The following is a 25,469-nucleotide window of genomic DNA, read 5'->3' on the forward strand; positions in this document are numbered from 1 at the left end:
AGCCGAGCTAAGTGTGTGTTTGGTGGGTGAGCGTAGAGTTAAGCCCCGACATGCCCCCGCACCGCTCGCGGGAGAGAGGGAGAGCAGAGTGGGAGTAACATAATGCCAATAGCGAGCAGGCAGACAGTGAAGGCAGGCCGCTATGATGGGAAATCCCTGTGGGAGGCTTACCACGCTAAGTTCAGAATGGTAACCGAGAAGGCTGGACAGCTGGCAGCTGCACTGGAGGGGAAAGCGCTGCAGGTTCTGCCGGACCTGGGTCCAAGAGAGATGGTCCAGTATGAGGTGTCAGCCACAGCCCTAGAGTGTCGCTTCGGGGGAGTGGAGCATGCAGTCGGCCTGCGCCTACGCCTGGCTAACTGAATCCGAGGCCCAGGAGAGAAAATGGGAATACTGGCGGCTGACGTCAGATACGTGGCCCGAAGAGGGTACCCCAATTATCCGCAAGCCACGCAAGAGGATCTGGCCATGGAGGCCTTTGTCCGTGGACTAACCCTGACTGCCCTGAGTCAGTAGGTCCGGCCTGCTGGCCCAACCTCCCTAGAGATCACCATGGCTCATGCAGAATGAGTCGAGGCTGTGCTCGAGGAGGTAGGGTGTGACTGTGCCTCTGAGGGGTCCAACCACACACCATCCAAAGCCTGCCCGGGCCAATTCAGCAAAGAGAAGCACCGGACGGTACCAAACACCCCCCCGCCCCCCCCCCCCCCCCACACAGCAGCTGCAGGGCAAGCGCCAAGGGGTCTGCATAGAGGGACAGCACAGGCCCGGCCATAGTGGTTGGGAGGACCACTGCAGGGGACTTCTGCCACGTCCCCATTCAAGTCAAGGAGGTTCCATGTACTGCTCTAGTGGACACCGGTTCAACAGTGACTCTGGTCAGTCCTGATGTGTTCCCCGCCGGAGTCCGGCTGGAGCCCACTACCGTGCAGCTACACACTGGGACAGGAGAGCTACACAACAGCGCAATTCAATCACCAAAACTGTCTGTCTATTTCCTGGCCTGATGTCACCACACAAGCCATCGTGTCAGAGGGTTATATCGTGCAAAAATATTTACACATTAAGTACACTGTTACTGTGCATAATAATATTGAAATTATGTAATAGGACACATATATTTATGAAGTAACTACTATGTAAATACACAGTCATTAGATGCACTTAATGTAAAGTGTTATCTGATCCTGAGGAAAACTTGAGAAATGTAACCTAGGAGAATGTTTGTAAACATTCTGGCATATCAAATATTTAGAAAAAACATTCCTTTAAACAGTCCTGAAAGTTTTGTGAATAGGGCCCAAGATAGACGAATAAATATAAAAACAAGTGGGATTGGGTTGAAATAATATATACAGACAGCATGGGATACAAAGGAGGTAAAGTAAGGCATATCTTGAATGTGAACTTACTGGAAACATGTATAATAGGTACAAAGTTAGCTAATGATATCCCCAGCCAGTCAGCCGAGTGCTCAGGGCCTTTGGACACAAACTGCTTTGATCCCTGTTGACTCCTGGATATTTTAAACATGGAAACTGAACACAGCACCTCCCAGAGTGAAGGATATAAAGCCGCACAATGCTCTATTTGACAACACACTGCATCTGTATTATCTGTTGCAGAGTGCTCGGACTAAGGCTGTTGGAAGACAGGTAAATTATATTTTACATTTTTTTTAAATGATTTCAAACATTAAGCAGGTGGTTACAAAGACCACAGACAATACAATATAACCACAGACAGAGGTGTTATTGTGGTCGTATGTTTCGGTAGCAAGTTAATTGCTAGATTTTTATATTTAACCTTTTCATCTACATTATATGTCAATGTTGCAAAAACTCTAACTGCATTTGTGGGCCATAAACATACAGAAAAAACACATCGAAAGCAGCATTAGCATCATGGAAATCACTGTATCTAAACACTGTTCAACACTGCAGAGGCTGCTGCGCACTGGAAAACAATGCCAGTTTAAAACAAAATGCAGTTCCTGGTTGAAACAAAAATCCAGACTGTTGGTTACGGGAGGCCCAGGGTTGAAAACCACTGGCATGCTGTCTAGAAGGTAATTCTGACAACTAATTTGACTGTACTGGCATGTGAAAAATGTCACATTAAAATCTGTAAATGTTTCATTCAAATTATAAAGCTGTTCATATCATAGCATGTTTTTAAGATTTGTCACTCTAGTAGTCATTAAAAATAGTAGTTTACAGTCCATTAATAAAAAGATAACTGTATAAACAAACTGTATAATACAAAGGTTTTTTTGTTTTGTTTTGTTTTTTAATAAAATAACTGTGAGTGTGTGACACTCCCATTACAATTAAGTAATACATGTTATTGCAACATAACAACTATGGCATGTGTTTTCAAAAGTTGGTTAGTGGATGAAATAAATGTTTTAACACAGTGTTATGAGATCAGATTTTTAAAATGTTTTAAAGGGTTGCCTGTCTGGAATACATACCAAGGAGTTCTGACTCAATATTTCCACCTGTATTTTAATCAATAGGACTCCTTGGCTGGGACATTCTGAACACATGAAACGGAAATGGAAAACATGTCTTACACTGAAACTTTCACACTCACTGGATTTGGGGACATGGGTAATACAAAATATGTATATTTTGTCTTTGCTCTTATAGGGTACCTCTTGATAGTCTTTGTAAACATAGTTCTTGTTTTAGTAATATTTCTGGAAAGAAGCCTTCATGAGCCTATGTATATCTTTCTCTGTAGTTTATCTGTTAACGCCCTTTATGGAACTGCTGGTTTCTATCCTAAACTTCTGGCTGATCTTCTATCAGAGACCCAAGTGATTCCTCATGCTGGATGTTTCATTCAAATATTTGTTATCTATGGTTATGCAATTGCTGAATTTACCATTTTAACAGTGATGGCATATGACAGATATGTGGCCATTTGTAAACCTTTACACTATACAAATATCATGACAGATAGAGTTGTTTGTAAATTACTATTTGGTGCCTGGCTATCTCCATTCTGTAGCATGGCCCTTGTTCTTTTGTTTTCTTCAAGACTGCCTTTGTGTGGAAACCACATTGAAAGACTGTATTGTTCCAACTGGTCAGTTGTTAAACTATCTTGTGTACCAACTACTCTAAACAATATTGTTGGTTTTATAATTACTATTTGTGCAATTTTTCCACCTCTGTTTTTTATATTGTTTTCCTATGTACAAATTCTTATTGTTTGTCAGAAAAGCTCCAAGGAATTCAGAAGGAAAGCTCTCCAAACATGTCTCCCACATTTAACTACACTGATCAGCTATTCTATCACCATGCTTTGTGAAATAGTTCTTAGCCGTTTAGACTCTAAGGCTTTACCCCAAATTGTTGTTATCACCTTGTCATTAGAGTTTCTAATAATTCCTCCGCTTTTGAACCCACTCATGTACGGTCTTAACCTGCCAGAGGTACGCAAAAGGGTTGTAAATATGCGCCAAAGAAAGCAAATTAGAGCACTATGTAACATTCCACACACTGTCAAAACCTAGTTTGTTAATATTTAGTACATTTGTTTTATTTTAACTATGCATGATTCTTGAGTCAGGACAACTGACCTGTGTAAGGAAGCTGGGCCTTGAGCTCAGTTTAAATTGACCCAGAAATCAAGACTCAATTAATTTCATTCTCATATCAAACTGCGGCTGCTACTTCGTTCCATCTGCAGTCTACAATCCAATATGCAACTGGAAGTTACAGGTAATCATAACAAATAGGTGAATAGATTGAAATGCCTTATTATTCACTTTCAGTGCATAATGATGACAGGTATGTTATAATTACAAAACATGGTACCCTATCAGAAAACTGTAACGTATATGGCAACAGTTCGGATTTTATTCTGAAACATGTTGTGTTTGAAAAAAGTCGTGGCTGAGACAGAAAATAGATAGAAACAGATGTGCAGTGTATGTAACATTCACTATGTGCCACAGGGATTTCCAACTGCTATCACAGAATGAGAGAAATAAAAAATGACTGTATATTTTAAGTTATTATTATTTGTTTATTTAGTAGACGCCTTTATCCAAGACGACTTACAGAGACTAGGGTGTGTGAACTATGCATCAGCTGCAGAGTTACTTACAATTACGTCTCACCCGAAAGATGGAGCACAAGGAGGTTAAGTGACTTGCTCAGGGTCACACAATTTCAGTGGCTGAGGTGGGATTTGAACCGGGGAACTCCTGGTTACAAGCCCTTTTCTTTAACCACTGGACCACACAGCCTCCTAGTTGTTTTCCTTGGAACATACCTTCTTTATTTAAGGGGCTAGTGTAAAAAAATGAATCTGTTCATTAAAGCTTTATTTCTACAAAATATGTGTGTTTTTTTCATGAACAAAAAAGTATATTTGTCAACTGGTTGTAGAGCAACTGCATTGAGTCTGCATGCTTTTGAAATATTTCTGAGGGTATACAAGACCATTCCTCAATTAATAGCCTGTAATTCTTTCAATGTAATTCCTTTATTTAACCAGGTAAAAAAAAACAAAAAAAAACAGTGGAGAACAAGTTGTTATTTACCATGGTGACCTGGTCAAGAAGGCTCAAACTGCAGCAAAGACAACATATAATTAACATCCATCATACAAAATAATTAAAAACAATACTGATGTAACAGAATAAAACAATACATACATTAAATCACAACACATCACTAAAATAAGTAAAATAAAACAATACAATCCAGCCCTTTCGATGCAGATTTAACAATTGCAAGGATCAGTTTATGACTAAAAAGGTCGGTCAATTTCAAATCCCTCTGTAAAACATTCCAACTATCTGCTGCTGAAAATTCAAACAAGTGCTACCAAAAGTAAAAACCAAAAGTGCTGATAGTTTGAAGTAGAAAAGGTAAGTACATTCCAGAGATAGGCTAGCACTTTACCAGTTATTGTAATATAAACAAACATTTAACAGGCTTTAAGAAGCCAAGTAGTTAAAGAATGCCAATGTAGCAGTTCATACACATCACAGTGATGGGTTTGGTAGGGCGCTCAGGTTACAAATCTAATGAGTAAAATGAATTGTATTATGATACAAGAAACCCAATTTAGCCTTGATTTTTTGTTTAACAGAAGTAATATGTGTTCTGAAAGTAAAAGCATTTTCCAACCATATGCCCGGGTATTTGTACTCTATTACATGTTCCAGTGCCGCTTGCTTGAAGCTGTTGTATTAAATAAGCTTGAGTGAACTGTGGAATAGCAACGAAGCTCTGTTCAGTTCCTTGATGACCAAAGATATACAAGAACCTGCATTGTATCATCTGCATGAAGGTGAGGAGTTACCAGGCCTAGAGTCAGACTGGAGCTCAGACAGCATCTTTCAACAACAACAAACCGAAACACAGAAAAATGATGACGAAAATGATGACGAAAATCAATTGATTAATAGAAAATGAATTGGCTTTCGTGACTGCTTATCTGCTTTTAAGATATGTTTTTAATTTGATAAATGATTGTGAAATAAATAATCAATAATGGTATTATGTTCTAACACGTTATCAGTATGTAAAATGACATCATAACAAAGGCTACTTTTTTAATGTCGTTTATGTATTAGAGTACAATCTAAAATATATAAAAGGGATCGGTTGGGATGAGTATATTTGAAATTATTGTACGTTCATATTGTTCATTCCAATAGTAAATAAAAAATAATGAGCAATAAAAAAGTGGTTTATGTTATTGTGGCAGGCCAGCGGCCCTGCACAGGTACATAATGTGTTTTGTTGGGTTTGTAAATAACATTTGTATAATTTGGAAATAAAGTTTTTGTTGGATATGGCAGGGCTGCCACGCATTTTTTTGGCTGTATTTGACTCTTCCTATAATAATTCACAATTTATGTTTTTATTTTTTATATTAGCATCTTGGAATTGGTGTCAGTTTTCCAGAACACTCTGGGGAACATTATAAAGTACTTCAGAAACCATACAAAATTTTTCTTTTTCAACACTATATTTAGTTGTTTTTTATTTTACTTATTCTGTATTTCCCTTAGTGTTTTCAAAGAGATACATGTATAAAATCGTGTTATTCTATGACCTGAGGGACCTTAGAACACTTCCTGGAAGTTTTGCTGAAAAATATTAATGTTTGGGCAAACTACAATACATTGTTTCACCTGAGTGATTTTATGATTTTTTTTTTTTTTTTTACACATTTTTAGCTGACTTTGCCTTTCTATCTTTGAAATTCATCAAAACATCTATTTTTAGTAGTAGAATTGAAAATTGTATTGCATGCCCTGTACCTCACACAAAAAAATAAAATCTAAACAATAATATTATAATTAGTATTATATATATATATATATATATATATATATATATATATATATATATATATATATATATATATATATATATATATACATACATACACTACCGGTCAAAAGTTTTAGAACACCCCCATTTTTCCAGTTTTTATTGAAATTTAAGCAGTTCAAGTCCAGTGAATAACATGAAATAATACAAAGGTAAGCGGTAAACTGCCAGAGGTTAAAAAAAAAAGTTTAGGTTACCAAAAACTGAAAAATAATGTACATTTCAGAGTTATACAAAAAGGCCTTTTTTCAGGGAACAAGTAATGGGTTAACAACTTACAGCTGTTCTGCAGCAATGGAAGTAAATTAAGCCTTGAAAGTTGATGCTAACAATTCCTACAAGTGTCCCAACTTTTGTCGATTACTTACAAATCCTCTGTCTGTATAAAAGCAGTGTTGGAACAGACTGTGTTACTACACCCTCTTAAGCATTATTTGGACAGTATTGTACTGCAGGAAGTAGTATATTGCTCTCATAATGGCGAGAAAAAGGCAATTAACAAAGGAAGACAGACATACCATTATAACCCTTAAAAGTGTAGGTCTTTCCTTTAGAGAAATTGAAAAGAAAGCCAAGGTGTCAGTGAGTACAGTTTCCTACACCATCAAAAGGCACTTGGAAACTGGAGGAAACTCTGACAGGAAGAGGTCTGGCAGACCCAAAGCCACAACAGAATCAGAAGACAAGTTTCTGAGAGTCAACAGCTTGCGTGATAGGCGGCTCACAGGACAACAGCTTCAAGCACAGCTTAACACTGGTCGAAGTAAGCAAGTCTCAGTTTCAACTGTGAAGAGAAGACTTCGAGCTGCAGGTTTGACAGGTCGAGTGGCAGTAAGAAAGCCATTGCTAAGATGGCAAAATAAGAAAAAGAGGCTTGCCTGGGCCATGAAGCACCGCCAGTGGACTACTGAAGACTGGAAGAAGGTCTTATGGACCGATGAATCAAAATTTGAAATCTTCGGTTCATCACGCAGGGTTTTTGTACACTGTCAAGTAGGTGAAAGGATGGTTCCTCAGTGTGTGACACCAACTGTCAAACATGGAGGAGGAAGCGTGATGGTCTGGGGCTCTTTTGCTGGATCCAGAGTCGGCGACTTGCACAGAGTGAGTGGCACCCTGAACCAAAACTGCTACCACAGCATTTTGCAGCGCCATGCAATACCCTCTGGTATATGCCTAGTTGGTCAGGGGTTCATCCTACAGCAAGATAATGACCCAAAACATACCTCCAGGCTATGTCAGAACTACCTTAGAAGAAAAGAACAAGACGGTAGGCTTCAAATCATGGAATGGCCAGCATAGTCTCCAGACTTAAACCCCATCGAGCTGGTTTGGGATGAACTGGACAGAAGGGTGAAAGCAAAGCAACCTACAAGTGCAACGCATTTGTGGGAACTTCTGCAACAGTGTTGGGAAGAACTTTCCGAACAATATTTGATTTCCATTGTAGAAAGAATGCCACGAGTGTGTTCGGCTGTTATATCTGCAAAAGGTGGCTACTTTGATGAGTCAAAAATTTAGATTAAATTTTGTTAAACAGAACGATTCCATGATTTTCTTTTTATCTCCAATTGTTTATTTGTTCTATGCTTTAATTTCAGAGTACATTGAGACATTAAACTGCGTAAATTTCAATAAAAACTGGAAAAATTGAGGTGTTCTAAAACTTTTGACCGGTAGTGTATATTTGCATGTAAGAAGAATCATATCGGGTGTGTCCAGTATGTCACTGCATGCAACGCCCCGAGTTGCATCTCGTTGCCCGGGCAACGCGACGCTGTGCGACAGATCTCCAGTCTAAAACTTAGCTAAGGCATGCAGCTGAAGAAATGAATAGTCCTGACGGAACAGAGCGAGCAGGCCAACTCACAGCTGCCACCTTGTGGGGCTTAGATCATGAGCGGAAACGGAAGGCAGAAAAACATGGTTATTTTTTGCATAACAAGAGAATACGATTTGAGTGAATTGCGTAAGCAGCTTCAATAAATGTGTTTAATTGATTAATTGCAGTGGTGATTCTATTGGGAGAGCATTACAGCATGTATTAATTGTATTGCATGAAATTCTATATGGTAAACAATAGCTATCAAAAGAATTATGCACTCACCCACACTCTTTCTCGTTTAACCTTGTGGTTAAGTTTCTATTTATCTAATATTTCTTCATGCTTCGCACAATCCTGCGCCAATCAGACAAATACAGCAAATTAGCAAGCTAATTGATGGAAACGATCCTCCCACCCCTGGACAGGTGTGTGCTTTTAGTAACTACAGGACAACATCGCCTATCGACCCCCTGTGGACTGGGGTATAGGCGGATAAGTCAAAGTCGGATTTGCGAACATCTATAGAAAAAGCAGTTGCACATCCATAAATAGGTTAGTGAACAAAAACAACACGCAAACTGCTTTAAACATTTTTTGCTTTAAAAGTAAGCAAACATAAACAAGATTAATTAGGCTACAAATACACAGTGTTGCTATGCGGTTTGCTATAAGCCATCTCCACGCAAAGCTTTAAAAAAAAAATAATAATACAAAACAAACGGTAAATGTACAGTAACCTGCAACTGATGGCTTCTTTCTTAACTCTAGAAATCCCTGCCTCCCTGGTTCTGCTTTCTTAATATCTCTGTCACGGTACTTTGCCAACAGCCGATAAGCAGCTCGGTTTGAATATTGCTTTGGCTATCTTAAACAAACGTCATACAAACATACTGCACAAAAAAAGCTTTCTCAACTGGTGTACTGAAACATCACTGCTACACGCAGCTGACTGACACACGCACACAGCTCACCTCTCTTAAAGGGGAACGCACCAAAAGGCTAATTGTTATGAGGCTTTCTTTCTGTTTCCATCGCGGAAGCTGCATTTGCTGCCAATGCCATTACTCTCGTAGCCTACTTTTAATATTTATTTATTTATTTATTTAGCGAGGCAGTTAATTGATCAAGGCTGTTATGTGACGATCGGATATGCGACGTTCCACTGTAGTTAGCAAAACAATTAAATTCCTTTAGCGACAGTTCACGCAATTCACACTCACGTTACATGATCAATAAAGTCTGCCCGTAACCATGGTAACCCTGACAGTCCCAATCCCCACTGCGCCATGTGGTGACCTGAGGCATCGCCTGCAGGCTTCCGCGACAGCCAATACCTGGGGCCACCCGCAGAGACGGGGAAACTATTTTACAGTTCCTACAAGATCTGCTGGAAGTGGACAGGTCCCCCTCTATACTGAACGTGTATCTAGCAGCTATATCTGCATGCCATTTCCCCAGGCACTCATTTTCTGGCTACCCGTTTTCTAAAGGGTGCTTGGCGGCTTCGTCCTCCTAGGAAGGACATCCTCCATGAATGAAGTCTAGAAGTGGTATTGGAGGCTTTCACTAAGGTCCCTAAGGTGGTTATGGCTTTCCACTTGAATCAATCAGTGGAACTAGAGGCTTTCCACCCCCCTCCTTTTTCTTCGGAAGAGGATTGGAGATTGAATTCCCTCTGCCCGGTTCAGGCATTGAGATGTTATGTGGATAGAATGGATAGGATGACAGTGCTGCGTCAGTCTGACCAGCTGTTTGTCTGTCATGGTGAAAGGACCCTGGGTCAAGCCCTCTCTAAGCAGCAACTGTCCCACTGGATTGTGGACACAGTTTCGACTGCATATACTGATGCTGGCCAACCCCCACCTGGGAAGGTGGCCACGCACTCTACCAGAGGAGTGGCTACGTCATGGGCCCTCTTTAGAGGTGCCACATTGACTGATATCTGTACTGCAGCTAGCTGGGCTACTCCGCATACATTCACCAGGTTCTACCGACTCAATGTGGTAGATCCCTCCATGCCTTCATTAGGCACAAGGGTCCTTGAGGTTGCACGCTCACACCACAAAGATTAGTTTGGTGGTAATGAGACGTCCCTCATCTGCTGTCCACTCACACGACGGCTTTGACATACTTTCCCAAAAGTATTGGTGGCTTTGAAGGCGATGCTTGGTGTTGCATCAAAGGGTGCTGTAATACATATTCATTTAAAAACACACCCGTAATAAAAAAAAGCAAACAAAGGGGAAAAATGCAGACTACATACTTATCTTATAATTATATATTATGTGGTTAAAGATATTTGTTGTGTTGCATAGTAATATTAGTAGCAAAACATGTGATTGTATAGAAATTGGTTTTTGCAAGAATTGCGAAACCGAATTTTTTGAGTAATTTGTAGACCACCTGGAGTTTACCCATGGACCACAGGTTGGAAACCACTGTTCTTGACGGATACTCCATTGACGTTTCACACTGAAGACATGTAATTTTCCCCACATCCTTATATACACAGCCCACACACAGGGCCGCCGAGAGCCGTCATGGGCCCCGGAGAAGGATTGGTATGTCCCACTGCCCCCCATGGTACTACATTCATCCGACTTTGTAGTATACTGTAGTCTAAACCAAGCTTCTAAACCAAGCAATGATACTTGCAATCTTAGCAGTGTCTGAGGAAGATCATTTCAACCGATACAGTATTTTGATAATGGGTTTGAAGGAAACCGTCAACGATGCCTAGAAGTACACGGTCATTACACAAAAGAAGCACATCGGCTCGGTGTGCAGTACGGGAGTTTTTCTTTTTAATGTGGCGGTGGGAACGCAAAGGCTTGTTTGTTGTGCAGGGCTAGTTGTTTTAAAATATTTTATATATATTAAAAAAAAAAAAAAAAAAAAAAAAGTCCCCCTTCATCAGGGCCCCCCTTCGGGCCTTGGGCCCCCTTAGAGGCGTTGGGCTCCGGGGAAATTTCCCCGTCCTCCCCGCCCTCTCGGTGGGCCTGCCCACACACACACGTTTAAAAAATAAATAAATAAAAAAAGCTGACAGGATACAAAATGGCAATGGAAATCAGACCAAAGTAACCGGAAGCACTGTGAAGATTTTTCATCATTTACAAATGATGAAATTCCTGATGACCCAGGCTGTCCTGTGGCTCTGTTGCACTGTTTAATGACCCAGGCTGTCCGGTGGCTCTCTTGCACTGTTTAATGACTCAGGCTGTCCTGTGGCTCTGTTGCACTGTTTAATGACCCAGGCTGTCCTGTGGCTCTGCTGCTCTGTTTAATGATCCAGGCTGTCTTGTGGCTCTGTTGCAATGTTTAATGTATTTATTTTTTAATGTATCTCATTTGTATAAACCTGATAACATTTTACTAGAAACACATCTGAGCACTACATCTTTAAAGTCAGGATACTGTGATATTAAAGTCCAAAATATATAGTGAAACATGATGCATGGAACCAGAAGAGGGAGACAAACACACACACACACAACAGAACTGACACAGGCAGCCCCTCTGAGAGATGAGAGATGAAAGAGAAAAAAAAAACAGACAAGCCTTTCTGGTGCCCATGCTGATTAGTAACAAGTAGGTAGCTTTTGATTCATACTGGGTATCTTGAGGATTTTGGAAATACAACATTTTTATAAACTAAAACATAACATTTATTTAAATATCTGTTATATGTTTCCTCCACCAGCAATTAAGTGAAGCCTTCCTAAATAATGTCTGTCCTACCCCTTATTTACCTCTGCCCTAAAGCTGTAACAGGGGATTTGAACAGTCGAGAGAGTGAAAGGAATTTCCATAGCGACCCCAGAAAACAGGTGACCAATTTTCAGCTCTTTGAAACAGACAAGAGGCAGTGATTTTGTGGAGTAGTGGTTAGGGCTCTGGACTCTTGACTGGAGAGTCGTGGGTTCAATCCCAGGTGGGGGACACTGCTGCTGTACCCTTGAGCAAGGTACTTTACCTAGATTGCTCCAGTAAAAACCCAACTGTATAAATGGGGAATTGTATATAAAAATAATGTGTAAAAAAAAATAACGGAATTGTATGTAAAAAATAATAATAATAATAATAATAATGTGATATCTTGTAACAATTGTAAGTCGCCCTGGATAAGGGTGTCTGCTAAGAAATAAATAATAATAAAATACAAAATGATGACTATCAGTAACATTTAGATTACCATGATCTAAATAAGCTATATGCATTTAAAATTGACAGACAGGCAGATGCCTAAGATACACTATATTAACTTGATACCCTCGTCACCTTCTGCTAAAGATTGCCAAACCGTGTTTAATGACAATTGAATAATAATATGTAAAAAATAAATTGAGACATACTGTATTGACATACAGACAGGGAGACCACTATATAAACCCCTCCATCACCTGCCCCCCCGCCCATCCGATCTTGATACTCTGGGACAGTAAGTAAACGACTATTTTGGGTGCATGATATTATCAAGTTATATAAAGTTAGAGGCAAAATATTAGATGTAATTATGCTGAATTCAACAAGCCAGGCACTTCTTCATAATGTAATATGGAACACTGATAAGGCTGTACATCATTAGAAGAGTGTATGTATTACACACAATAGAGTTAGGTACAGTAGCTGCTGGATTTGACTGTCAGTGCATTTCAAACTTATGATACCAGCTTTTTAATATAGCAATTATTCTAAGTAGACACTGTAGTCAGTAAGTGGTAAGAGTGATGTAGTCTTGCATAATGGTTGTCCTGCACTAATTAGCTATCCTAACACACCCCCTTGCAGTTCAATTCCCTGCATTGTTCTTCTCAGATGTTGCCAGTTGCTAAGTGACAGAGGGAAACACACCTGGGCAGACAGAGTGGCCTTGGCAAGCATGCTTTCCCTGTCAATAGAGCCTCTGGGTCACTTGACCACAGACTTTTTAAAAATATTAAACAAACGAGTGTGAACCCTAGTAATATTTTCTGTGATGCAAAGACATTTTGGATACAATTCTAAGAAAGACAAAAAGGTGGAACATGGTAAAAGCATGGCTATGGGCATAGGCGACATGTTTATATTTAGACAAATACATTAAGAAGTCTTTTCTTCACAGCATGTGTTTCAGTGCTATCTCAGTTTTGTTTCTGTGTACACAATAGATCAACCTGATTGAATTGATACAAATCTTTTCTTTTTATTTTTAATATTAAGTTAAAACTGTGAAAAAGGCCCGGTGTCAAATGCAATTAATCATTTAAAATAATTATTTATTTTTATGTTATATTTATTTTGGGTATTCTCAACAGATTCAGTGCAAATCTTGGTCTCCAATGGATTTGTTTTTTTAAACAATTCAAACCATTGCATCCATTCTTTTATGTGTATTTTTACACAGTCTGAGAGAGATTAGAGACTAGCAGAAAGCATACAAGCAGCATCTTATTTACCTCTGCCCTAAAGCTGTAACAGGGGATTTGAACAGTCGAGAGAGTGAACAGAATTTCCATAGCGACCCCAGAAAACAGGTGACCATTTTCAGCTCTTTGAAACAGACAAGAGGCAGTGATTTTGTGGAGTTGTGGTTAGGGCTCTGGACTCTTGACTGGAGAGTCGTGGGTTCAATCCCAGGTGGGGGACACTGCTGCTGTACCCTTGAGCAAGGTACTTTACCTGGATTGCTCCAGTAAAAACCCAACTGTATACATGGGTAATTGTATGTAAAAATAATGTGTAAAAAAAAAAATAATGGAATTGTATGTAAAAAATAATAATAATAATAATGTGATATCTTGTAACAATTGTAAGTCGCCCTGGATAAGGGTGTCTACTAAGAAATAAATAATAATAAAATACAAAATGATGACTATCAGTAACATTTAGATTACCATGATCTAAATAAGCTATATGCATTTAAAATTGACAGACAGACAGATGCCTCAGATACACTATATTAACTTGATACTCTCGTCACCTTGTGCTAAAGATTGCCAAACCGTGTTTAATGACAATTGAATAATAATATGTAAAAAATAAATTGAGACATACTGTATTGACATACAGACAGGGAGACCACTATATAAACCCCCCCATCACCTGCCCCCCCGCCCATCCGATCTTGATACTCTGAATAAGATTTAGTAAAGAATGTCTTTTTTAACTTTAATAACTTGATAAGCAGTTATCTGGATAAATGATACAACTGTTGCATGTTACATTCAGTAACTTGTGCTAAAGAAGGTGTTTAGAAAGTTTCATCAGAATTGGACAGCATGACGTAAATATGTGCTTACCTACCTATGATCCCATGATATCCCCATAGCAGGGGATTGCACCCCCTGCTGGGACAGTAAGTACACGACTATTTTGGGTGCATGATATTATCAAGTTATATAAAGTTAGAGGCAAAATATTGGATGTAATTATGCTGAATTCAACAAGCCAGGCACTTCTTCATAATTTAATATGGAACACTGGTAAGGCTGTACATCATTAGAAGAGTGTATGTATTACACACAATAGAGTTAGGTACAGTAGCTGCTGGATTTGACTGTCAGTACATTTCAAACTTATGATACCAGCTTTTTAATATAGCAATTATTCTAAGTAGACACTGTAGTCAGTAAGTGGTAAGAGTGATGTAGTCTTGCGTAATGGTTGTCCTGCACTAATTAGCTATCCTAACACACCCCCTTGCAGTTCAATTCCCTGCATTGTTCTTCTCAGATGTTGCCAGTTGCTAAGTGACAGAGGGAAACACACCTGGGCAGACAGAGTGGCCTTGGCAAGCATGCTTTCCCTGTCAATAGAGCCTCTGGGTCACTTGACCACAGACTTTTTAAAAATATTAAACAAACAAGTGTGAACCCTAGTAATATTTTCTGTGATGCAAAGACATTTTGGATACAATTCTAAGAAAGACAAAAAGGTGGAACATGGTAAAAGCATGGCTATGGGCATAGGCGACATGTTTATATTTAGACAAATACATTAAGAAGTCTTTTCTTCACAGCATGTGTTTTAGTGCTATCTCAGTTTTGTTTCTGTGTACATAATAGATCAACCTGATTGAATTGATACAAATCTTTTCTTTTTATTTTTAATATTAAGTTAAAACTGTGAAAAAGGCCCGGTGTCAAATGCAATTAATCATTTAAAATAATTATTTATTTTTATGTTATATTTATTTTGGGTATTCTCAACAGATTCAGTGCAAATCTTGGTCTCCAATGGATTTGTTTTTTTTAAACAATTCAAACCATTGCATCCATTCTTTTATGTGTATTTTTACACAATCTGAGAGAGATTAGACACTAGCAGAAAGCATACAAGCAGCATCTTATTTACCTCTGCCCTAAAGCTGTAACAGGGGATTTGAACAGTCGAGAGAGTGAACGGAATTTCCATAGCGACCCCAGAAAACAGGTGACCATTTTTCAGCTCTTTGAAACAGACAAGAGGCAGTGATTTTGTGGAGTAGTGGTTAGGGCTCTGGACTCTTGACCGGAGGGTCGTGGGTTCAACCCCAGGTGGGGGACACTGCTGCTGTACCCTTGAGCAAGGTACTTTACCTAGATTGCTCTAGTAAAAAAAAAAAACTGTATAAATGGATAATTGTATGGAAAAAAAATAATGTGATATCTGTATAATGTGAAATAATGTATAATGTGATATCTTTTAACAATTGTAAGTCACCCTGGATAAGTGTGTCTACTAAGAAATTAATAATAATAATAATAATAATAATAATAATAATAATAATAATAATAATAAATACAATGTAATCCATTTAATGGCAGGATAGTTTACGCTGGACTACATCGATATATTAAGCATACAGTATAAATAACTGCCTGTTTGTTTATCTACTGCATGGCATACAATAATATCTGGTTTGGCAAAGCAGTTTGGCCCCACTACACCATAACTATGTATTATAGGGATATACTATCTGTGACAGTAGAAAACTGAAATTGCAGACTGCCACGATAACATTCGATTTAACACTAAAATACATTGATGCCCATTTACGACTGCCTTCTGTAGTTCAAAGCAAACCATGTTTATATTCCAGTTTGTTTACTTTCCCTAAAGGCAGTTATGAACCGGATACTATTTGCATGAACCTGATAACATTTTACTAGAAACACATAAGAGCACTACATCGATAATGTCAAGAAACTGTGACATTAAAGCCAAAAATATATATTGAAACGATGAGCCATGAAACCAGAAGAACACACACACAAACACACACACACACACACACACAAACACACACACACACACCAGAACTGTCACAGGCAGCCCCTCTGAGAGATGAGAGATGTAAAGCTGGTACATTCGTATCTCAGAGAAAATGGAGAGGAACGGGAAATTAAAACAAGGTAAAGGCAACTGTACTACTAAACCTTGTCTTCTTTAATGTTAGCATTACAAGGGTATCCATGTATTATAAAAAATAATAGAGAGGGGTCTCCAGTGAGTTACAGGAAAACAATTCAATTTCGGGTTTCTGTGACAGTTTATAAATTACTCGACCTTTGGCCTCATAATTCATGATGTCACAGAAACCATATATATTATTTTATTTATTTATTCTGTTTAAACAGTAAGAAATCAGACCAAAATAACCTGAAGCACTGTGAAGTTTTTTCATAATTTACAAATACTTTGAGACCCAGAATTCCTGATGACCCAGGCTGTCCTGTGGCTCTGTTGCACTGTTTAATGTATTTATTTTTTAATGCATCTCATTTGTATGAACCTGATAACATTTTACTAGAAACACATATGAGCACTACATCTTCAAAGTCAAGAAACTGTGATATTAAAGCCCCAAATATATAGTGAAACCATGATGCATGGAACCAGAAGAGGGAGACACACACACACCCCAGAACTGACACAGACAGCCCCTCTGAGAGATGAGAGATCAAAGAAAGAAAAAAAAAACAGACAAGCCTGTCTGCTGATTAGTTGGTAGCTTTTACATCATTCTAGGTATCTTATGGATTTTGGAGATACACATTTTTATAAACTAAAACTTCACATTTATTTCAATATTTGTTTCCTCCGCCAATAATCAACTGAAGCCTTCCTAAATAATGTCTGCTCCTTGTGTTGTCTCAGTAGAGAATGATAAAGGGGTGCTAATGAAGGGTTTACATCTTTTAATAATATAGCACATCTTTATAATATAGCACCGTCTTTTGGTCCTTTGCTTGCCAAACCATGTTAAATGACAATTGAATAATAATATGTAAAAACTAAATTGAAGCCTACTGTTCTGACATACAGACAGAAAGATAACTTTTCATGTCGTTTTAACAACACAAGCTGACATTATACAAAATGGCAATGGAAATCACTGAGGTAAAACAGTGGATTTGAAAAAAAAGCAGATTTGAAAAAAAAAAATCATAAATCATGTTTAGGGCAATTTTGTTTTAGTTTTTTTTTTATTAAATATCCTTACGCTAATAAAGTAGTCCCTTGTATAACTTTGAACTACACACTAAGTTAAGCTGAGTAAATTAATTTAGGGAGGTGGTGTGGTCCAGTGGTTAAAGAAAAGGGCTTGTGAACAGGAGATTCCCAGCTCAACCACTGACTCATTGTGTGACCCTGAGCAAATCACTTAACCTCCTTGTGCTCCATCTTTCGGTTGAGATGTTGTTGTAAGTGACCCTGCAGCTGATGTATATTTCACACACCCTAGTCTCTAAGTCGCCTTGGATAAAGGCGTCTGCTAAATAAACAAATAATAATAATTAAAACATGTAAAATAAAGTACATCTGTATTTTTGATATTGTGCACATTATTTATTTATTCCTGTCACTGACAGTGGAGACACACTATTTGAGCAGAACAGACGGGAGGAATAAAAATAAATTCAACAATGTCTCGGATTTCAGTGATTTTTCAAGGTCTGTGTCAGAGAGGGGTGGATAATGCTTTTTGTGTTTTTCTGTAGCGTTTACAAACTGCTAAAAATACATTATTTGAAGTGAGTATGAAGACAGCAATATTTATTTATTTATTTATTTTTTTCTGTTTTGCTTCCAGTTAATTTAATTGTGCTTCATCCAAATCGGCATGTCTACTTACTACTTTGGGATTTTTTGCAGGTAATTTGTCACACGGTTTCATAGTTACTGCTGTTCATCTGTAACTGTAAGCAAGATGGCTACCGATACTTTAAATTCTGTGAGGCAGCGCAGTGATTTAGAATATGTGGCAAGGCTCCAACTGTCCGTATCCATCCAATATATGGACAGCTGGAACCTTGATCGACCAATAACAGTGCTTGTTTCATGTTCCATTGCCAGCCCTGGATTATATTATATATATATATATATATATATATATATATATATATATATACATACACAGTGCCTTGCGAAAGTATTTGGCCCCCTTGAACTTTGCGACCTTTTGCCACATTTCAGGCTTCAAACATAAAGATATGAAACTGTCATTTTTTGTGAAGAATCAACAACAAGTGGGACACAATCATGAAGTGGAACGAAATTTATTGGATATTTCAAACTTTTTTAACAAATAAAAAACTGAAAAATTGGGCGTGCAAAATTATTCAGCCCCTTTACTTTCAGTGCAGCAAACTCTCTCCAGAAGTTCAGTGAGGATCTCTGAATGATCCAATGTTGACCTAAATGAATAATGATGAAAAATAGAATCCACCTGTGTGTAATCAAGTCTCCGTAGAAATGCACCTGCACTGTGATAGTCTCAGAGGTCCGTTTAAAGCGCAGAGAGCATCATGAAGAACAAGGAACACACCAGGCAGGTCCGAGATACTGTTGTGGAGAAGTTTAAAGCCGGATTTGGATACAAAAAGATTTCCCAAGCTTTAAACATCCCAAGGAGCACTGTGCAAGCGATAATATTGAAATGGAAGGAGTATCAGACCACTGCAAATCTACCAAGACCTGGCCGTCCCTCTAAACTTTCAGCTCATACAAGGAGAAGACTGATCAGAGATGCAGCCAAGAGGCCCATGATCACTCTGGATGAACTGCAGAGATCTACAGCTGAGGTGGGAGACTCTGTCCATAGGACAACAGTCAGTCGTATACTGCACAAATCTGGCCTTTATGGAAGAGTGGCAAGAAGAAAGCCATTTCTTAAAGATATCCATAAAAAGTGTCGTTTACAGTTTGCCACAAGCCACCTGGGAGACACACCAAACATGTGGAAGAAGGTGCTCTGGTCAGATGAAACCAAAATCGAACTTTTTGGCAACAATGCAAAACGTTATGTTTGGCGTAAAAGCAACACAGCTCATCACCCTGAACACACCATCCCCACTGTCAAACATGGTGGTGGCAGCATCATGGTTTGGGCCTGCTTTTCTTCAGCAGGGACAGGGAAGATGGTTAAAATTGATGGGAAGATGGATGGAGCCAAATACAGGACCATTCTGGAAGAAAACCTGATGGAGTCTGCAAAAGACCTGAGACTGGGACGGAGATTTGTCTTCCAACAAGACAATGATCCAAAACATAAAGCAAAATCTACAATGGAATGGTTCACAAATAAACATATCCAGGTGTTAGAATGGCCAAGTCAAAGTCCAGACCTGAATCCAATTGAGAATCTGTGGAAAGAACTGAAAACTGCTGTTCACAAATGCTCTCCATCCAACCTCACTGAGCTCGAGCTGTTTTGCAAGGAGGAATGGGCAAAAATTTCAGTCTCTCGATGTGCAAAACTGATAGAGACATACCCCAAGCGACTTACAGCTGTAATCGCAGCAAAAGGTGGCGCTACAAAGTAATAACTTAAGGGGGCTGAATAATTTTGCACGCCCAATTTTTCAGTTTTTTATTTGTTAAAAAAGTTTGAAATATCCAATAAATTTCGTTCCACTTCATGATTGTGTCCCACTTGTTGTTGATTCTTCACAAAAAATTACAGTTTCATATCTTTATGTTTGAAGCCTGAAATGTGGCAAAAGGTCGCAAAGTTCAAGGGGGCCGAATACTTTCGCAAGGCACTGCATATATATATTTATAATAGATGGGCTTCAGTGAGTTACAGGGTTTCTGTGACATCATAAATTACGAGACCAAAGATCGAGTAATTTATAAACTGTCACAGAAACCTGAGATGGAATTGTTTTCCTGTAACTCACTGAAGAGGCCCATCTGTTTTTTTTTTTATAATACATGGATACCCTTGTGATGCTAATATTAAAGAAGACGAGGTTCAGCAGTACAGTTTGGTTTTTTTAAACATAGTGTTTCAGTGCTGTACAGACGTTCTATGTTTTTATCCGTTAGTGCTTCAGCTTTATTTGGATGATTGCCTTTACCTTGTTTTAATTTTCCGTTCCTCTCAAGTTTCTTTGAGATACGAATGTACCAGCTTTATATAATGTTTTTTTTTTTTTTTTTTTTTTTTAACATATTCTCAGTTTGTTGATCATTAATGAACATTTCTGTACTGTGGGTGTTGTCGAGTGATTGAAAACGAGACATTTTGTGTTTCAATTGAAAGTGATGGTCTTGAGGAGTCGAATGGGTCAAAGTTCAAGTATATTTTCCTGTAGAGGAATTATTTTATATATATATATATATATATATATATATAGTAAAAGATTGGTAGTGTGGTGTTGCTGGGCACCGGTATTTTTCTCTACAGACTGGAGTGAACACTTCAGTAATTCAGGTGAATACTTTTATTTACAATATTTACAACAAGACATGTATTCTCTTGCATTCATTTGCCCTGTACGGGCCACTAACTATCTCACTTCTTCTCCCCTCTCTATGCTATGGCGAGCGTAAGTTGGACTCCCTCTGGTGGGGTGAGCCAGGACCACAGGTAAGTATCGATTGGACTCCCTCTGGTGGAGTGAGCCAGAAACGCAGGTGTGTATCGGTTGGGCTCCCTCTGGTGGAGTGAGCCTGGAACACAGGTGAGTATAGGTTGGGCTCCCCCTGGTGGAGTGAGTATCGGTTGGGCTCCCTCTGGTGGAGCAAGCCTGGAACACAGGTGAGTATCGGTTGGGCTCTCTCTGGTGGAGTGAGCCTGGAACACAGGTGAGTATCGGTTGGGCTCTCTCTGGTGGAGTGAGCCTGGAACACAGGTGAGTATAGGTTGGGCTCCCCCTGGTGGAGTGAGTATCGGTTGGGCTCCCTCTGGTGGAGCAAGCCTGGAACACAGGTGAGTATCGGTTGGGCTCTCTCTGGTGGAGTGAGCCTGGAACACAGGTGAGTATCGGTTGGGCTCTCTCTGGTGGAGTGAGCCTGGAACACAGGTGAGTATAGGTTGGGCTCCCTTTGGTGGTTATCTCCTGTAACATAAGAACAGCACATCCTCTATCCTAGGCTGCCTGGAAGACAGCAAGGAGCAGGCCAGAAGGAACCAGCAATAATAAAGATTGTTCTCAAACCCAGATTCTGTGCTTGGTGGTTTTCTTCCAAATGTCTACCCCTCCTTCTTAGGGCTGTACCGTTACTCCGGCAGCCTGTAATCCACCCTGTATGAGCCGGACCTGGTTCTGTAAATTGTTCCTTGATGTGCACTCGCTGCACCAGCAGCTGTAAACCGTGCAGTATTTTTTTTAAAACGTCCCGCAACAAACTTGGTCAAAGTAATTGCTGCTCCTGCAGCTGGAGAACACGTAATATTTGTAGCGAGTCCTGTTCATATAAACAATACACTCAGTCAAAGTAATGCTGCTCCTGCAGCTGGAGAACACATAATGTTTTAACAAGTCCCGCTCTTATAAACAACACACTTGGTCAATGTATCGCTGCTCCTGCAGCTGGAAACCAAACAGTGTGAACACCGTACTATATTTTAATCCAAAAATTATCTAACAAAACCAAACAGTTCAAAAACAAAAGTCTGCCTCACCAAGAGGAAAAACGCTCTATGCTAGACTTTTCCAAAATCGCTATAATTCAAACGTAACGCACTTACTAAATTTCCGTCAGCACCAGAATACTCTTTGGAAGTTTGAACATGCAGGCCAACCGGGTAGAGTTCCCCACCAACGCTCTACTATTGTTCTGCCCCGCTTCCTTTTAAATCCTCTAACCCCGCCTTCTTAATCAACACTGGGGACTGTGGGTTGTGTTGTTTTTTATTAAGAAGTAATACATTTTTTTCTCAAAAAGATAGGTGTCTGAATTATTGGCACCCCTAAAGATTCTTATAAATAAAATCAAACAAAATTAACTCTGCATTAACATTCTACTTCTTAAAGTTCATCTCAGTCTTAAGGAACTGTATTGTGGCCTTCCATGGCTTCCTGTTTCACTGGGGTATAAAAATGAGGTAACACGCATATGAAATCCATTTGTCATCCATCACCATGGGGAAAGACAAAGAACTCACAAATGAAAAGAGACAAATGGTTGTTGACCATCATAAATCAGGCAATGGGTACAAAACAATAGCTAAAAAACTAAATATACCACTTACCACTATTAGGGCAATAATTAAAAAGTTCAAAACCACTGGAACACTGGTAAACTTGCCTGGTAGAGGATGCAAGTGTATCTTACCCCCACGCACAGTGAGGCAGACGGTTTGGGAGGCAAAGGGAAATCCAAGGGCCACAGTTGTAGAATTACAGAACTTGGTTGCATCTTGGGGTCACCAAGTCTCCAAATCTATAATTAGACGCCACCTCCAATAGGCTATTTGGAAGGGTTGCACACAGTGCTCGATGCGCATGGTACTCGGTGCATTCGGTGCACTTGGTGCCTCGGTGCTCACGCTGCTTTGGTGCCTCGGTGCACGTGGTGCACTCGGTGCTTGTTGCACTCAGTGTGCACGGTACCAGGTGCACTCGGTATGCATGTTGCTGCGGTGTCTTGGTGCGCATAGTGCTTTTGTGCTTGGTGCACACGGCATTCGGTGCGCTCGTTGCACATGGTACTCGGTGCACTCAGCGCACAGAGATTGATATGTGCGCCGCCCTCTGTGCTTTGGTACCTCAGTGCACACAGTGCTTAGGTGCTCAGTGCAAGACAGTGTGCAGTGCCCAGATTATACAGCTAGCATGTCTTGGTTCCATGTTTACACGTCCTGGAGGGTGAACATGCCCCAGGAGGACGGGCATACATTGTGTACGCGGTGCTTGGGTGTCCAGCACGCCACTTCAGCCCTAGGGTACGAGACATTCTGCGACATCTGTGCAGCTTTTCTGCCCCGGGTGCTTCGCAAAAGGCTGGACAGGGCCATGGGGACAGAATGTTTGTCCCCTGTGACCGAGCTGTCTGAGGCCTTAGGAGCCCCGGTTCCACCCCTCCTCTAACTCTCTCAGAGCCCCTCGCAGGGTATCCCATGCGCACAGGCTCAGCAGGCACCCTCTCGCAGCCGCTCCCCATCTCCACAGACGGCGAAGCGGGTGAAGCGCTCGAGGCAGGCGAGGGACATCATGGACCTGAAGGCTGCCGCCGCTCCAACCGCGGCTCCGCCAGCGTCCATCCCAGTACCAGCCCGTCTCCCTCAGAGCACCCCCATTTTCGAGCTCCATGTCGGCCCTGATGGGACATGCTGCAAACTTTTTGCAGGTCCCTTGGGCAACAGCAGCTGAACCATCCGTGTTCAGGACGCAGGCTGTGGCTCCCCGCCCTCAGCCCTTCCCAGTGTTCCGGGATTTCATGGAGGAGGTACGCTCCTCCTGGGATCGTCTGGCCTCAGCGCCCAGTGTGCTGAAACAAGCGGCCCCGCTCGCTTCCTTAGAGGGCGCGGACAAGCTGGGCCTGGCCGGTTTTCTCCCAGTGGACTCCAACATTACGGTGTTGGTCAAGGCTCTGCTAGTGGGGGGCTTGCCCAAGGACCCTGCGTGTCTGAACCCACAATGCAGGGTCACGGAGACGCACTTGAAGTTGGCTTACGCAGCGGAAGCACATGTATCTCGCCTAGCGAATATGTCGAGTATTCTGACCGCCTATATGGATGACATACTATAGGAAGCCCCGCTCCCTGAGCCAGTGGCTTCCGAGTTACACCTCCTTTCAGACATGCTGCTCCAGATCTCCGACCTTCAAGGGCAAGCCCTAGGCCGGAGTCTGGCAAGCCTGATGGTGGCTCACATGAGCTATGGCTGTCACAGACGAGGGTCTCCGATGTGGATAAGACGGCGTTGTTGGATGCGCCGATATCCCCAGGGCATACCTTTGGGCCAGTAGTAGAGGAGATCCTGCAGCGCTCCCACTGAGAACGCGAGTCTGCGCAAGTGGCCGCGCTTGCTACTCCCTCCCCGGGCTCCGACGCAGGGCAGGTCAAGCCGCTGGCAATCTCCCCAGGCACGCACGATAACCTGGATGTTCTCAGGCCCCACAGCTCCTCTGGGTGACCTGAGGCTTTGCTGCAAATAACATCTTACCAGAATCCCCCAACAGACTGCTTCCTTAAATAATGCAATAATGTATTCCAGATGATTTGTTTTTAAGAGAATATTTTCTTCTTGTATGAGGTTTAAAACATAGGCAAATTCCGAAATTACCCATGCAGCAAATAATTTCGTGCATATTCAAATGTAAAATACTTCACATGTGCATGCATTTTTTTCTTCATGTAAATCTGTATTGTTCAAAGTTGTTCTAAAGTTAATGAAGGTACAGTCCACATCAGAGTTCGTACAGCGGTATTATGTATTGCTTATTTTAAAATATAAGAAATATATATAACATGGAACAGTTTGAAAAATGCGTTCTCTCTCTCTCGCTCGCTCCTTCTCTGTCATTGGTTGCAGTTGACTCTTCTTAAAGGTATCAGCTGTGACTGTGTTTCAAATAAACCTTCCTACACTTGGTTAATTTGAGACGCAGGTGCCCCTATAGAGACGTGTGCTGTCTATAGAGACTTAATTAAGTCGCTTTGAGACTGTGTTACATTCCCATTGTTGTTCTCTGTCCTGGGATTTTGATCATTAGGGGAAGTATCAAGAGGCTGAAACATCTCTTCAGACTGTAATCCAGCATCTAAGGCCCTGTCCACACTATGCCTTTAAACCATATTAGTTGCATTTAATCCGGCTTAAAAGTGCTAAATACGGTTAGCGTCCACACTACGCAGCATTTAATACCGTACTCGAGACCACCTCAGGAGGTAGTCTTGAGTCCGGTTCTAATTAGATCACATCAGGTAGTGCGGTTTATCAGAAGTGTGGACGCTGTAATACCAAACTATATTTCTGTTGTGTATCCTCCAATATCCCAAAATTCCTGATACCCGTAGGTAGGTCATTCCACCACTGAGGGGCAAGGCTGGAGAAGGAGCGGGCCATAATCACAATTTGCTG

General features: G+C 40.5%; 1 protein-coding gene across 1 annotated transcript; it reads left to right on the top strand.

Moving 5' to 3' along the window:
- The first annotated feature begins 2,557 nt into the window (after window positions 1-2,557).
- On the top strand, window positions 2,558-23,756 carry LOC117968354 (olfactory receptor 6N1-like). The gene is made up of 2 exons (XM_059029624.1): window positions 2,558-3,457; window positions 23,484-23,756. The coding sequence occupies exons 1-2, from the start codon at window positions 2,558-2,560 to the stop codon at window positions 23,754-23,756; spliced, it is 1,173 nt and encodes a 390-aa protein (XP_058885607.1).
- Window positions 23,757-25,469: the final 1,713 nt, after the last annotated feature.

Source organism: Acipenser ruthenus, chromosome 8, assembly GCF_902713425.1.
Source record: "Acipenser ruthenus chromosome 8, fAciRut3.2 maternal haplotype, whole genome shotgun sequence".
Taxonomy (NCBI): domain Eukaryota; kingdom Metazoa; phylum Chordata; class Actinopteri; order Acipenseriformes; family Acipenseridae; genus Acipenser; species Acipenser ruthenus.